Source organism: Zophobas morio, unplaced genomic scaffold (genome assembly GCF_036711695.1).
Source record: "Zophobas morio isolate AGI-343-1 ecotype UQ-CSIRO unplaced genomic scaffold, CSIRO_AGI_Zmor_V1 ptg000259l, whole genome shotgun sequence".
Taxonomy (NCBI): domain Eukaryota; kingdom Metazoa; phylum Arthropoda; class Insecta; order Coleoptera; family Tenebrionidae; genus Zophobas; species Zophobas morio.
This window is the reverse complement of record NW_026972363.1, coordinates 51,104-64,786: the sequence shown is the minus strand read 5'-3', so window position 1 is coordinate 64,786 and position 13,683 is coordinate 51,104. Positions and strand designations below refer to the sequence as shown.

At 38.6% G+C, this 13,683-nt stretch overlaps 2 protein-coding genes across 2 annotated transcripts; one reads left to right on the top strand and one right to left on the bottom strand.

The window, feature by feature from the left end:
• Positions 1–8,753: 8,753 nt before the first annotated feature.
• LOC135119394 (trafficking protein particle complex subunit 13-like) lies at positions 8,754–11,005 on the top strand. The gene is made up of 15 exons (XM_064043803.1): positions 8,754–8,781; positions 8,863–8,943; positions 9,005–9,074; positions 9,133–9,217; positions 9,354–9,475; positions 9,530–9,647; positions 9,701–9,819; positions 9,885–9,919; positions 9,974–10,083; positions 10,144–10,227; positions 10,279–10,379; positions 10,452–10,524; positions 10,583–10,640; positions 10,697–10,750; positions 10,811–11,005. Exons 2-15 carry the CDS (start codon positions 8,865–8,867, stop codon positions 10,873–10,875), a joined length of 1,173 nt encoding a protein of 390 aa, XP_063899873.1. The 5' UTR covers positions 8,754–8,781; positions 8,863–8,864; the 3' UTR covers positions 10,876–11,005.
• On the bottom strand, positions 10,912–13,379 carry LOC135119392 (dual specificity protein kinase CLK2-like). The gene is made up of 12 exons (XM_064043802.1): positions 13,154–13,379; positions 12,636–12,865; positions 12,506–12,586; positions 12,347–12,413; positions 12,138–12,251; positions 11,900–12,066; positions 11,750–11,841; positions 11,560–11,692; positions 11,423–11,499; positions 11,293–11,369; positions 11,142–11,235; positions 10,912–11,085 (listed from the first exon to the last, which is right to left on the bottom strand). The coding sequence occupies exons 1-12, from the start codon at positions 13,330–13,332 to the stop codon at positions 10,936–10,938; spliced, it is 1,461 nt and encodes a 486-aa protein (XP_063899872.1). The 5' UTR covers positions 13,333–13,379; the 3' UTR covers positions 10,912–10,935.
• Between the last annotated feature and the right edge of the window lie 304 nt (positions 13,380–13,683).

The following is a 13,683-nucleotide window of genomic DNA, read 5'->3' as shown; positions in this document are numbered from 1 at the left end:
AAAACTTGGAGGTTTGTGAAAATCTCTTGGAAAACACAGTGGCTAACGGCGAGACTATTACTTATCATGTCTATGGTGATTTTGATCCAGAAGTTACTGTTTATCAAAGCGGACGAGAAGATCACTCAACTGAATTTTTAGTACAATATTTGCCTTCTCTTTGCATACACTGCCTTCCCTTTACTATAAATAAAAAGGTCCCCTTCTTGGCTGCTCTTCGATTGGAAGCTATCATCGTTGACTTTGATTTGGAAATCTATCTGAACAATAAGCTAGTGACCTCCTACGAAAACTTAAACTTAAATAAAATAGGCAATCGTAAATAACCTTTTTTTAAAGCGCCTTTCATGTAACAAACATTCTGCAGAACCCAACGAGCTTTCGGATCTAGCGTCTCTTCCTTTGCATGACGGACCAGAGGAGACCTGCGAGTATTATGTTGAAAATGATGTATGTGTCATGGCTGTCCAGGGTGCCACTTACTTGGGTTAAGTTTTTAATGGATATATCTAGCAACAGTTATTTATTTAAATATAAAGACAGCATTCAGTCATATTAGACACTAGACTGCCTTCCTTGTTTCTATAATTCTTATATGTAGTCAATGTACTGACTTGGCTTCCGAAACTTATAGGGTGCGTAACAACTGAGAACGCTTACTGGAACTTGGACGAACACAACTCTGCGCTCACCCCCAAAATGTGCTTTAGTAAGTGCAAAGGTAGCTTGTCTTATACGGAAATTAAAAACTAGTCAGTACTGACGCTTAGCAATGTACATAGACATGAGCTACTTCCTTTTAAAGTCGGGAGGGAGGTGTCTGTGTATCAAAGGAGGCTTTGACTATCTTGTCGATGCTATAAAGAACTGCTTGGACCCCTGCTTCGGTAAATAATAAGAAGCCTTAAACGACTGTAAATTTTGATTCTACTGCTTTGCTCTCCAGGAAACGTATCCATGGCCTGTGGAGGTCAGTTGGATGACAAGTATTATCTGCTTTACCAGAATTCTGCGCTTTGTAAGCACGTGATGATCTTTTGCTTTTAATATTTTATAATACTTTTTACGTTTAGTAACGAACAACCAAGGGGAAACATACGGCGGTTACGTGTTTTCTACAACACTTCCCCTGGTCGACTACGATAACTCACAGCGCACGAGTGAACTTCGAGTAGTGCCGACCAAGACATCGTGGGGCAAAAATCACACAGTAAAATGCAGCAATGGCGGTGACTACGTTAACTGTGCCGATCTCGCGTTGTCGGTAGAACATCTTAGCTCAGGTATTCTTCCCCTTTCTTTGCCTGTGGTTGTCCCTCCGCCCACCGTCTGCTTGAAGTGTTTGTCTCCATCGTGGACTACTACGCTGCTCGCTTCGAGGGGAATATCCAGGTTGGCAAGACTAAGGACTTTCGATCGGAGTGTTTTCTCTCCGGGCGGAGCGTTTGCATAAAGACCGGCAAGGAGACTCCTTACTGCACTACAACGGATGCTAATGGAAACTACGCTTTTCACGTTAGTACGGCTGGTACCTACGGTAAGCAAGTTTTGATAAGTGCGCCGTGGCAGTAATAATTCTTATTACTACCGACTTTAGAAATTTTTATTGAAAAGGATGCGCATCTTTTTAGCAAAAAAGAGCTCAACCAAGACCAGAGCTCTGAAACTTACGGAAAACCGTATAGTCTGGTGGTAAACAAGGACGGTAAGGACTTCAAAGGTAGCAAAGCATACCAGAATACACCGCAACTTTGCTACATTGCAATATTGTGCACAGACCTCAATTTTGAGCTCTCATTAGCACGTAACTTGGACTTTAAAAGCTTTGCAGGACCCTGTAGATTCCCTTTAGACCGTTTACTACTACTTATCCAAGCTCCTGCTTGCCCAAAGTTTAAGAAAAGCACCTATGCAGGTTTCTATAGGCGCCTCACATCTCCTTTTCCGTGATATGCTTAATCGACATAGTTGCATCGGAGACGCTTTCTTTGCCAGCTTTAGAGTATGAAATATTAGTTGAAAAGTTCGAGGATTCCGTGTATGAGACCAATTCTAGTTGGCTTCTGAAGGACAACCAAGTTTATCTCGTAAAGGATGGTCCCTTTTAATTATGAACTCGAGGTGCCTCTCACATTTCCTAATTTCATTTCACTTGAAGGCTGGGGCAATTTCGACAGTTTAATACTCGCCTATGCCAAGAAATCTCAGCAGCTCACCACAATTATAAGCCTGAAGGATAACAGCAGTGTTTATACTTTTACCTTTGAGAGTCCTGTGCGCTATGAATATTTCGTAAGGGGTACTTACGGTAGACGGGAGGCATAGTATATATAATTATGTTCCTTTCAACAGACGCAGTAGCGGATTGCAGTTCTGGACCCGCCTTGCACGCCAGAAGGCAATACACGGTCCAGCTAAATTTGCTGAGCACGTATCCGGGAGACGTCTGCACTGACTTTTCCGGCTACTCCGTCGGGATAGTGGATATGAATAGCGTATGCGAGCGCTTGGTTCACGTTTTCTTATAAAGCAATGACATGATTTAGGGGCTTTGTGGAGAACGCAAGCTCAGCAATGAAGGGTTAACTGATTGTAATATCACCGAAGAAACCTCAGACTTAAGTCAGGGCTCTATTAGTTTTGACATCTTTCCTTTACGGTAAATATGACTACCATTTTAATGAGCATAATTCCCACCAAATGCAATAATAGACCTAAAACACGTGGCAACCGACTACAAGAGCTGCAGCTCCGTATTACTTCGCCTGTCACTAAGCAAACCGAATTTCATATTCTTTCTTTTAATAGTACGTTAGTATCTACTTTATTTATGTAGACGGAGGAAATTTTGAACGGTTTAGTAATATTCCGTGACTAATTCCCAACCAAATACTTTTAGTCATAGGGTTTGAGGAAACACCGGTAACCTACACTTTCCCACTCCCTCCTTGGAGACCTTACTTGATTCTTCATTCGCCACCCGTAATACTATACAAGCTTATAGATATGCCCCAGGCTCGAGCTACTGTTATCTAGGGTGACCAATCTGTAAGTTTTATTCAAAAGGACGAAGAACTCTACTTCGACTACAGTCTTGGCTTTGAAGGTGGAGATGGTAAGTGCCTTACCCCGATAGTTTAGTCTTCCCGCATCGACCCCTTTACAACAGAATTCTACGTTGGTCAGAATGAGCCTTCCGACTCCGAAAACTGTCACGAGGACCCTTTGTTTACTTCTTGCTACTCGAAAGGTTTCTTATCATGCTTTCCTATTACGTTGTGTATTCAGGTGTCGTGTTACTTTTTAAGCCCGTTTCTACCGCGGCGCTCCGTCTAACACTAACACCCTCCGCGTCACGTCTAAAAAGAAGATTCAGACGACTCCGGCTGGAGGTGACACGTTTATTTCGATAAATGTCGGAGTAAAACTCACCAAGGTTTAAGGATTCTTTTATGTTTACCGTTTCAACTTTTTACCCCTTGCATGCTAAGGTAAGAGCGTTGGACATTGCAATCCAAGAACTGAACTTTACGTTGGACATGGAAAATGACAACATTTCAATAACTTTTGGCCGTCTTAATTTACCCACGTGCGCGTCTAGGGTTAGAGATAAGTTTTCCTGGGAGTTTTATCAGACCCATAATTCGTCAGCATTGTTTACTGAACTGCAAGTTAGGGACAAAATTAGCGCCTTGGGTATTAAGTACTTCCGTAGAACCACTTTGCGCTGTCTCATGTATTACTTCATAAGAGTCGGTTATCACAAAGGGCACGCTTGAAATTTTGGATTTGGAGAATTGGAAAAGCCTTTTGCAATTCAACGAAGACATCAAGAACACAAATTTTGACCGTCAACTTTTCTACAAAGAGGACTATTTATTCCAGACCGATACCACCTGTTTTCCTTCGGCAAAGCTTGCTTTTATTAAAGGTTTTACAAGCTCTTCCTTAGCAGCCTCTAGAGAATAGCTGCTTAGCAACGTATACGTTAGTGAGTATGGCCCGAACGGAATCTCTCTGTAGAAATCAAAAGGAACTTTTCAACATATTCCAAACAGCTAATTGTCTTCCAGTCATTGGCTCGCAGCAGCAATTGAACTCCTTCGAGAACCGCCTGTTAGAAATTGAATATGACGTGCCTCCAATTGAATCTCTTTGCTCGCTGGGTATCCCCGTTTTCTTCGGGTTTTTTTTTATTTTTAATATGAACGGATGCTGTTAAATTAGCCGCTGATGAACTTCATTCAATTCTATGCGGAAATAGCGTGCAGTGCCACCCAGAGAATTCCTCTAGGTAGCAACTGTTCCAATCATTATAAGTAAAAAAACTAGTAAGTGACTTAAACCAGCAACACACCAAGAAGCACAAAGGGAGAAGCAAGAGATATTGTATTCAGCATAAAGGGCAGCGAAAGAAAACATGAAGTATACCGTACCATCATGCATGGCACCACTGACAAAAGTTTATCGTTCAAGCTTCTGCATTCCGACGAGAAAGAGCTTTTGCAACTCTTTAATAGGACGGAGCCACTGGGTGTCGTTCAATATTATACTTTAGTGTATTATGTCATTATATTCTCTTCCCAGTCTTCAAAATGACTCCAAAGCGTTCAGTGGTGCCGGCTAGCTTCCGATTGGGTGACAAAGATCCGTCCAATGAGTTTTCATTAAGCCTTCATGTCGACCCCACCTTCCAAACGCCTCTTTTTGAAACCTTTGGGGGGAAGTCGTCCTGTCCCCGTGAACCTAACACTACCGCTGCAGACATGCTTGCTCTTATACTGGGTAGCTTGCTTATAGTGACCTTCTTACCTGCCTTGATCGGTGTATTCTTCTTAACTGACCAGTTTCCCCTTTGCTACCCTTTCCTGGTGATCGCGGATCTTTTGACGTTGTCATTGAGAATCAAGACCCTCTTAACTCCAATGAAGCTATCCTCTTTACTTTCTCTACCGAAGAAGAGATAGAGGACCTTGTAGAAGGCTTTAGGAAGATTCCTCTCAACAGGAGCCTGCCTGCTAATAACATTACTTCTCCTACGGCGGCTGAAGCTAATATTAGCAAATCCACTCTTCCCAGGGAAATAAAGTTGCAAAACGAAAAGCAGTTGCAACTGGTCATGGACGGCTTTGATTTGCGGAATGCTCTTCTAGTCGCACTAAAACCCGGAGAGGTGTTCCTTATAGCCCTTACTCTCAGGGGGTATTGACTTAGTTTACATATTTAATGCAGAGTGTGGTAAAAACTATCCACGTGGTAAGAGGAGACAAGTATGTCTATAATGATGCGTTATTAGGGTTGACTTCCTCTTGTCGTGTGGGTGCGTTTTATAAAACCTAACGTTTGCATGACACGTCCTTATATTACAAAGAAAAACTCCCACAGACCAATGAAGAACCTTTTGTTTTGCCAGTTGACTTAGAGTTTATCGAGCCGTGCGGACGGGTGAAATGGACCATCGAAGAGAAGGTCACACACATGAAAACGCATAAGAGTAAGTCTTCTAGTTCATATGATATTATGGTTAATAGTTTAGTTTACTTGCATCCTCTTTTTTCAGGCCTTATTCCCATTAAAATTTTGTCTTCCTTTGCCGGAATGCATCGGCTTCAGAGTGCGAAGCTCGAAATATTAAAAGTGGAGAAAGGTATTATTTTATTACTAAGTCAGCAAAAAAGATTTGAACTTGAGTTGTTCAGTCTTAATGACGACATATTTCCATACATAAGTACACATCTACAATCAAAGATCTTTTCTTGTCATCTATTCTCAGTCCGTTTTTTAAGCCAGCTAATTTTCGCTAGAAAAACCCGAAACTCACAGCTGGCTTTCTCCCACTGTTTTTAACGACACTGAAAAAACTGGTCAACTTGTTAACGGAGAAATATATAGTAAAGAACACAAAAATTCATCAGTGCTTCGCGTCGTCTATCTTGATCCGACTGGATTAGAAGATGGCCTTTACAAACTCGGTCACCAAAAATTTGTGTTTATTTGAACGCTAACCAGTCTCTCATGTAATTTAAACAGATATTCTCTCAAACTGCGAAAATCCCGAGGAACTCAGACATTCCGATTACTTTCAATTTTCTATTGATAACACACCGCCACAGTTGCTTAGCGAATTTCCCGTCTACTCCATAAACGAGCCAATGGCAAGCTCTCACTCTATAAACTGCTAATTTTAGCTAACAGCGTTTTAATAGGTATTTCGTTTCAATGAGCCCATTAGTTGCTATTCAGGTGTTCTTACAGCTTGAGGTGTAACATATACTTTCCTCGGCTAATCATTTTACCTTTACAAAGGCTTTCACGCTACTTTAAATACAAGCACATATTATTATGAATGGGAAAAAGAGTCTATTATGTGCCGGAAAAACGTCATTATTATTACCAGTTCTGCCGATATAAACCACGTGGAGCTAAACCGCAAAAACGTCACGCTCATGGTCTCTACTTCGACATTGCATGTCGCATAAATCCCCTTACAACAAAGTAATATATGTATATATATATATATGAAAGCTTTGTCTTGTTCCAGACCTGGCAATGAACCATGGCGGATGTCTGAACGGATCAAGTTATTTTGAGCGTCCCGTACTTGTAGAAGAAGTTACTGTCGACTTCATCATGAAGTCCTCTTCGGACGGTCATTTTCTGACTAGGGGAAAAAGGGTGCAGGGGTCTGAACAGCCCGCTCAACAAGGTGATTGACACCCTCCATTGAAAACACTTTATTGTTCGCTCATCTAACATGTATATAAACCGAAGAGGACAAAGGATTACTTCTGCTGCAGGAGGAGTTTAGACAACTTATACCACGTGAAGGTATTTATGCAAAGTTTATTTGAATGAAATAACTGCCTAAAGAAGCTCCATCAGATATGTCTAGGGTCGATCTAACTTTCCAAGAAGCTGAAGGTCTCTCGGGCAGACCGGTTGTTATAATTGTTTCGCGCGGGGACACAATGGAGCAAGATGCCTTGCACATCGTGTACAAAGTCTCCCAGCGCCTAAGGAAGATGAGCAGATTGGAGAAAGCCCAGTACTTCTGGCTACCCAAGTTAAAAGTAATACTACATAACCTTAAGTATTTGAGCTCCTAGCTTACTTCTTTAAAAAGCCTACATTCCCCTTAAAAGCGACTAAGGAAGGGGTACCACCCCCGGTCAAGTCACCGCCGCCCTCGGAAAAAGAAGAACCCTACATTATTGTCACAGGAGTGGTTGTGATGGCCGCTCTTCTCCTTGTTGCCGGAGCCATCTGCTTCGCTGGAAAGCGCACTCAGCACAACTATTTGGTGAGTAAAAGGCACAAAGCTGTTGAAGGACTAGCGAAAGAACCGCAGGAGGGCGGTAGTGGCCAATAAGAAGTATTTAATAAATTTAAAATTTTCGAGTAAGTTCTGTCCTTGTAGTATGGTTATGGCTGCCAAAAGGTGATTATATATCGATGAGCAGCAAAAATAAAAAAAATTAAACTTTAATTATAAATCATGGAATTCTTATAGCAAAAAAAATTCATTTTAAAGCTCAAGTGGATAATAACTATAATTTTTGAAAGTCAAAGTCTTATTATAACCCGAAAAATTTATAGTATGCTTGTAACGGTAGTTTAGTGGAGAAACCAATTAAATAAAACGACGTAAAATAGTGGTGAGCAAAATAAATTTAGTATAAGTGGCGGTGCTCTGGCCTCACTACTTTTTTTAGAAGACTTTACATAATTATAAAACGAAAATCCCTCAATATAGACCGATGCTTGGAATATAACAAACCGTTTATAATAATTTGTCTTTAAATATAAATTAAAAAATAAATTCTAAAGTAAAATCAAAAAATAGCAAAACGTGATTTTATTATTTATTTAAGCATTTCAACAACAAATAAACTGTTTTCATGTCACATCCCCCACCTTAAAAAACTAGTAAAACTCCTTTTAAAAAGCTTGAAATTATTATTTACAAATTCTAGTTTATTATAGCTCTGATTTAATATAAAAAAAATAAATAGTAAAAGTTTTAATTAAAAAAGGTAATTAGAAGACCTTTTTCTTATGAATTAATTTGTTAATAGAAGTATAACAAGTGAAGACTTAAGACTAAGTTAATCTTTCAAAAAAATATAGATAAAACTTTTTTAAAAAGATCTCCCTCAATTATTTATCGATAGACCATTTACGCCCTGGATGAGGATTTTTTAATCATATTTATGCTATAAAAGAAGAGGTCCTTACAGAAATTATTGATGTTTGCTCTTTAGCATTATTCAAACATGGCCTTCGAAGGCGCCCAATACAGGGAAAGAATTTTTTCGGGCCCTCGCCTCACTATAGAAAATGGAGGTTAAGCAGTTTTTTTGTTTTACTCATAAGGACTGTATTTAGCTAATGTAATAGTAAATAAAAACAAAATAAAATTGATAGATAAATACTAACATCCATAATTAATAAAGGGAAATTTAGCTATCGTGACTTTTATTTCGATTTCCAACGTTTGCATAAATTCTGTTTTATATTTAAAAAAAGTAGCTTCTAATATTGGCAAAGTCTTCAAAATTAAAAAAGGCTTTACTTTGAATTGAGTGGCCGTTCAACACCACATAATTTAACTTTTAATAAGACAATTTGGTGGTAGAAGTAAACTATACTCTGTCGTCTATTGGTTAATTCAGTATTGAGCTAAAATTTTTGTCTTTTTGCATATTTTATTTTTTAACTTTTGTGGGACCTTCAGGCTTATGCGCAACAGCTCTAAGATTAACTATCCGTTAGTCGTAAGGGGTAAATTCAAAAATACATAAATATTGTATTCTTACACAGGTAATAACTATGGCATTTCAATAAAAAAAATTTAAATTATAGCCATGAGGCTCTCGAAGCCTTTACCCGTCAGGGAAGTCCCGAAATACTTTGATCTTAACTTCAGTGAAAATAGTATTAATGGTATCTGTCTAATGTTCTAAAATAATTTTTGTAGAGAGGACGTAATTCTTCATTCTCATAGCTTGCGGCGGGATCCAAGTTGAGCAACTTTTATTTCTAGGTGATATAGTAGCTGTGCCGTCTCATTTTGGGTAATTTATTAAATTAGATTAATTATAGTTGTTTACTAATTTTTTGACCTCCACATAGAAATATTTATGTGGGTGAATATTTTATTTGCTACATAAGAGTAAGCAATGATGGTGACTCTACTGTTAAAGACGTTTCAGTGAAAGTAAAACCCTTATATAATTAAAGTAATGTTTGTTTAATCGTAAGTATTAAGCGTCATTATAGTTACATATTAATGGTTGGTAAGAGTTTATTTTTGTTAATATTGAAATATATATTAACTCTTAAATTTCCCCGAGGTGGATATACAGGCTGTTACTAAGTCGCTTATGCTAACAACAAAAAGTACTGAGCGGTTAGCGCCTAAAGAAGGATTGGATATCATTGTCATACACGAAGTAAAAGTCCTTGGAAAGCACAAGTACTCAAGGATACCTCGTTTTACAACTTTTAGTTATTGAATTCCTTTAAAAAGCCTTCTAGTTTTAGTAAATTATACAGAAGAAATGGGAGAGGCCGTAACATTCCGACGCTCTTTTAAATTTGTGACTTTGAATCCTTTAACGCTAAAAACCAAAATTCAACAAGTGAAGGTATTTATAATAAATTTTGGTGGCTGCTCCCCATATCCTCTTTATAAAACTAGGAAAACTTTTATCTGGAAGCTCAAATTCAGAATTTGATGGATGTTCCTATGCACCTCGAAAAAATTGCCCTCAGAGTCGATTCAAAGATTAAAGTAACCGATTTAAACACTTTGCCAACGTAATTAACCCTTTTTTGTGCAAAAAAATTTAAAAACTTTACTTGAGTGCTTATGACTCTCAAAGAACGACTGGCTCCGAACTCCGACCACTGAATTTTGGTAGAGTTTTTAAAAAAAAAAGAAAGTTTATATATGTAATTTTTGGGTTGAGAGATTCCTGCTTCGGTTGGAAAAATATATTTGATAAAAAGGCATATATAAATGCCACTGACGTTCGTCGCTACTTGTTCAAAATTAGCCCACCGAAGCAAAGTCAGCTGAAAGTAATATAAAAAAAAAAGCTTCTTAAGAAGTGTTCATCTAGCAAAGATCTAATAATTAAGACAATTATCTGGAATTTTGAATTGGGATGGCGAACGGCCATGGGCCAAAGGGGAAGACTGCAGACTAACCTTTCCCAGTATGAGGTTATAATTAATAAATAATAATAATAATAATAATATAATTTATATCTTTAGATAGAAACTAGTGAGGAGCTCCTATTTTTTGTGGAAGCTCCTTCAAGTGAGATCATTTTATACGAGCCTTTTATACTAGAGTGCAATATAAGTAATTTAAGGTATAAGCATACTCGTTTTATATGTTAGATTAAATTTTATTATCTATTTTTCTCGAACACCGGCGACTTTAGTCAGCAAACTTTAAACTTAAAGCTCTACTCTGCCAACAACGACGCTATTTTCCTGTGCAGTAAAGAAGGAAGCGTAAGTTTCACTCGCCCCGAGGGGATCACCGTAACCAATAGTCTTGCATTGTGAGCAGAAGGTGAAACCTCTGGCTTCCGGCTGCAGCACGTGCTTCGACTTGACTTTTGTTGCAGGTAATAATTTGCCAGCCGCAATTAGTATAAAAATGGCCGTATGATTGGACTTGCAGTTAAAAAAGGGCTGCAGCCGCTATGCACCGTCCGCTTAGAGGACAGCTCCGCTGGTTTGAAGTCTTTTATCATGCCATCCTACTTACCCGTTTATTACTGCACTTATCATACAGAGAAAAGCTACAGCTTCGAAACTGCCAGGCATGTGTTTGTACGGCAAAAAAATAACAGAAGCTGATTTATTGATAAACTGTTAAACTTTATTAAACGCCAATACAATCGACGATGAATATCATTTTCATAAATTCGCGCAAGAACGACTAGACAGGAACGGATGAAGGAGGGCCTCAGCACAGGAAATGCGCTTCTCTGGCTCATACGTCAACATCCGCTGGAGCAGGTCCAGAAACTGCTGGTCAAGAGGGTTTCTCTGCTCCACAAGGATGTTCTCAAGCACCAGTGAGGCATATAATTGGTTAGGCGGTAGACAAGGCGGAGATTTACCTTCAGCGGTCGACAGTTTTTGACTACATATGTAACCGACTCTGTGGACAAACTCTTGACGTTCAACCGCCCACGCGAGGAGTACTTTGTTCTACTAAATGGTAAGCGGGCGTAAGCCAACAATAAGACTAGACAACAGATAGAGTAGCACGAATTCTCGAGCATCCTCCTCGGAAGGGGTCCCAGGATGACCTCCATCATGCTCAGGTGTTCGAGGTTGTCGTGAGTCTGCTAAGCATAACAACAGCTGATGCCGTAGAGGAGGGGAGCGCAATCATAACATTAAAGGCTGCTTTCCCTGTATAGAGCTCATAAAGAATGCACCCGATGCTCCAGACGTCGCACTGGTACGACCAACCTGCCAAAAAGCAAAGAGAACCGTGTCTACGGAAAACTAACGTGCAGCATTTATACTAACCGAGCCCAAGGATGACTTCTGGGGCGCGGTAATGCCTTGTAGAGACGGTGCGGGCGTGATGACGGTTCTCAAAAGTGGCAGAGCCGAGATCAATAACCTTGATGTCGCAGGTTTCAAGGATCCGATAAACCTTCTATTTATTAAATAAACGTGTTCAACTACAAATAGGGTACGAAGCGGAAAAACATACGGCGCCATGCTTCAGTTCAAAAGACTTTGCATCCAACAGCATAATGTTTTCAGGTTTTAAGTCAGTGTGCGTGAGAGAAAGCGTATGTAAAACTTCAACGAAGAAAATAAAATAACACGCGTTAAGTGAAGAGAGAAAAAACAGAAGTACAGTTGACGGCGCTAAGCAACTGGCGACAAATGCACTGGATCTGGTGGATTGGAAAAGGCTGGAAGGACGTCGACTTCATGAAGTCGTAGAGACTCAAAGAGAGAAGCTCGAACACCAGACACACGTGACCGTGCAGGTCAAACGTGTCCAGGAGACGGACAATGTAACTTATTTTGGAAGTAACGATAAGTCACGTAGTTCACTACACCGTTATAAAAATAATTGATAATAAATGAACTTTTCTTTATGACTAGCACGTGAATTTATAAATTGCAAAACTTCTACTTCAACCTCAGCTGCCACTCTGTACTTTTCAACGTCTTTAATAATTTTCACGGCAACTGCTTTTCCTCTAACATACAAAAGAGCAATATAGGCATAAAATTTATATCACAAAATTAAGATCGTTAAAATTATAATTAAAACAAAAATAAGTAACAAAAAAACCTTTTATAATCCCAACACTGCACAACTTGCCCAAATGTACCTTTACCTAGTTTTTTCGTGACAACATCTATAAAAATGCAAGATAAAATTAATAAATAATATAATTAATTAGCTTGCAAGAAAACAATGTATCAAACGTCTAAAAAAGAATATAGCTACAATTAGAACTTAAGTGCTTTCCAACAACCACGCGGTAGTGACCATCTTCGTGGCATACATCACTTTTTCGTCGTACAGTACCTAAAAAAAAGGTTCAAAAAAAAAGTACGAACTTTATATATAACAGCACCGCAACGCGAAGCGCTAGAAGGACTTCGTTTTCGCTTTAAATGAGTAGCATAACTTCTACCAGTTTGGTTTTGATAAGATTTATAACTGCTGTCGGTATGTGGGAGGTCAAAGGAGTCTCTTTGACCACCATTACAAAATGAAGAGCCATGCGGAAAGCGATCGATTCTATGAGTAGTTCTATGAGTCTGTTCATAATCATAAAAATTATCCTTCCTTCGCCTTAAATCCCTTCAAAAGCAGAAAATCAGCACAACTACCTTATATACAATATACTCACACAATTTACAAACTATTACTAATTTAATTTTTCATAGGAGAGTTCATATAATTTTAATAAAGTTTACGATATATAATCAAGCTTCTTTTTGTTTTAAAAGTATAGGGCAAACCACATCTTCAGAAAACAACTTGTAACAAAAATACAATTTTCAGTAAAAATTTAATAAATCAAAATTATTATTACCAAATGCGTCAAGTTAAAACTTTATTAAAGTTAATAACTGGACCAAGCAATACCTTGCATATTTGCACCGAACATTGTACTCTTTGCTGTAGTCATCCACATCTAGTCTATTATCTTTTTTCTTTTCTCCAAAAATTCTCCGGAGGCTGTATTCTTCATAATAAGTGGGAGAGTTTTTATAAATCGAGAAATTTCTGCGTTGCCCATCGTATGTATACTCGTTTCGGTGCATTAAGAGTGAACTAATTCTTAAAAATTATAAAAGTCTATGAATGACTTGAAAACATTTACAAAAAAAATCACATCAAAAATTATAAAGTACTACAATAGAAAAAAAAGTAAGTAATGGAAGGGACCATAAGCACCGTCAAGAAATTGAAGAAAACTTGCTTCTACTAACTTTTATTAGTTTTTTGATACCCAGTTAAAACTGTCAATTACATACTTATCCAATCATTGTTGCCATGCTGATGGCACATGGCCTTTTTTAATTCTTGTTCCCCACCTAAGGCGGTGCCTTCCAACGATATGACGTTGTGCATATTGTGATATTACTTGGGCTATGCTAATGAGCAAAGAGCAA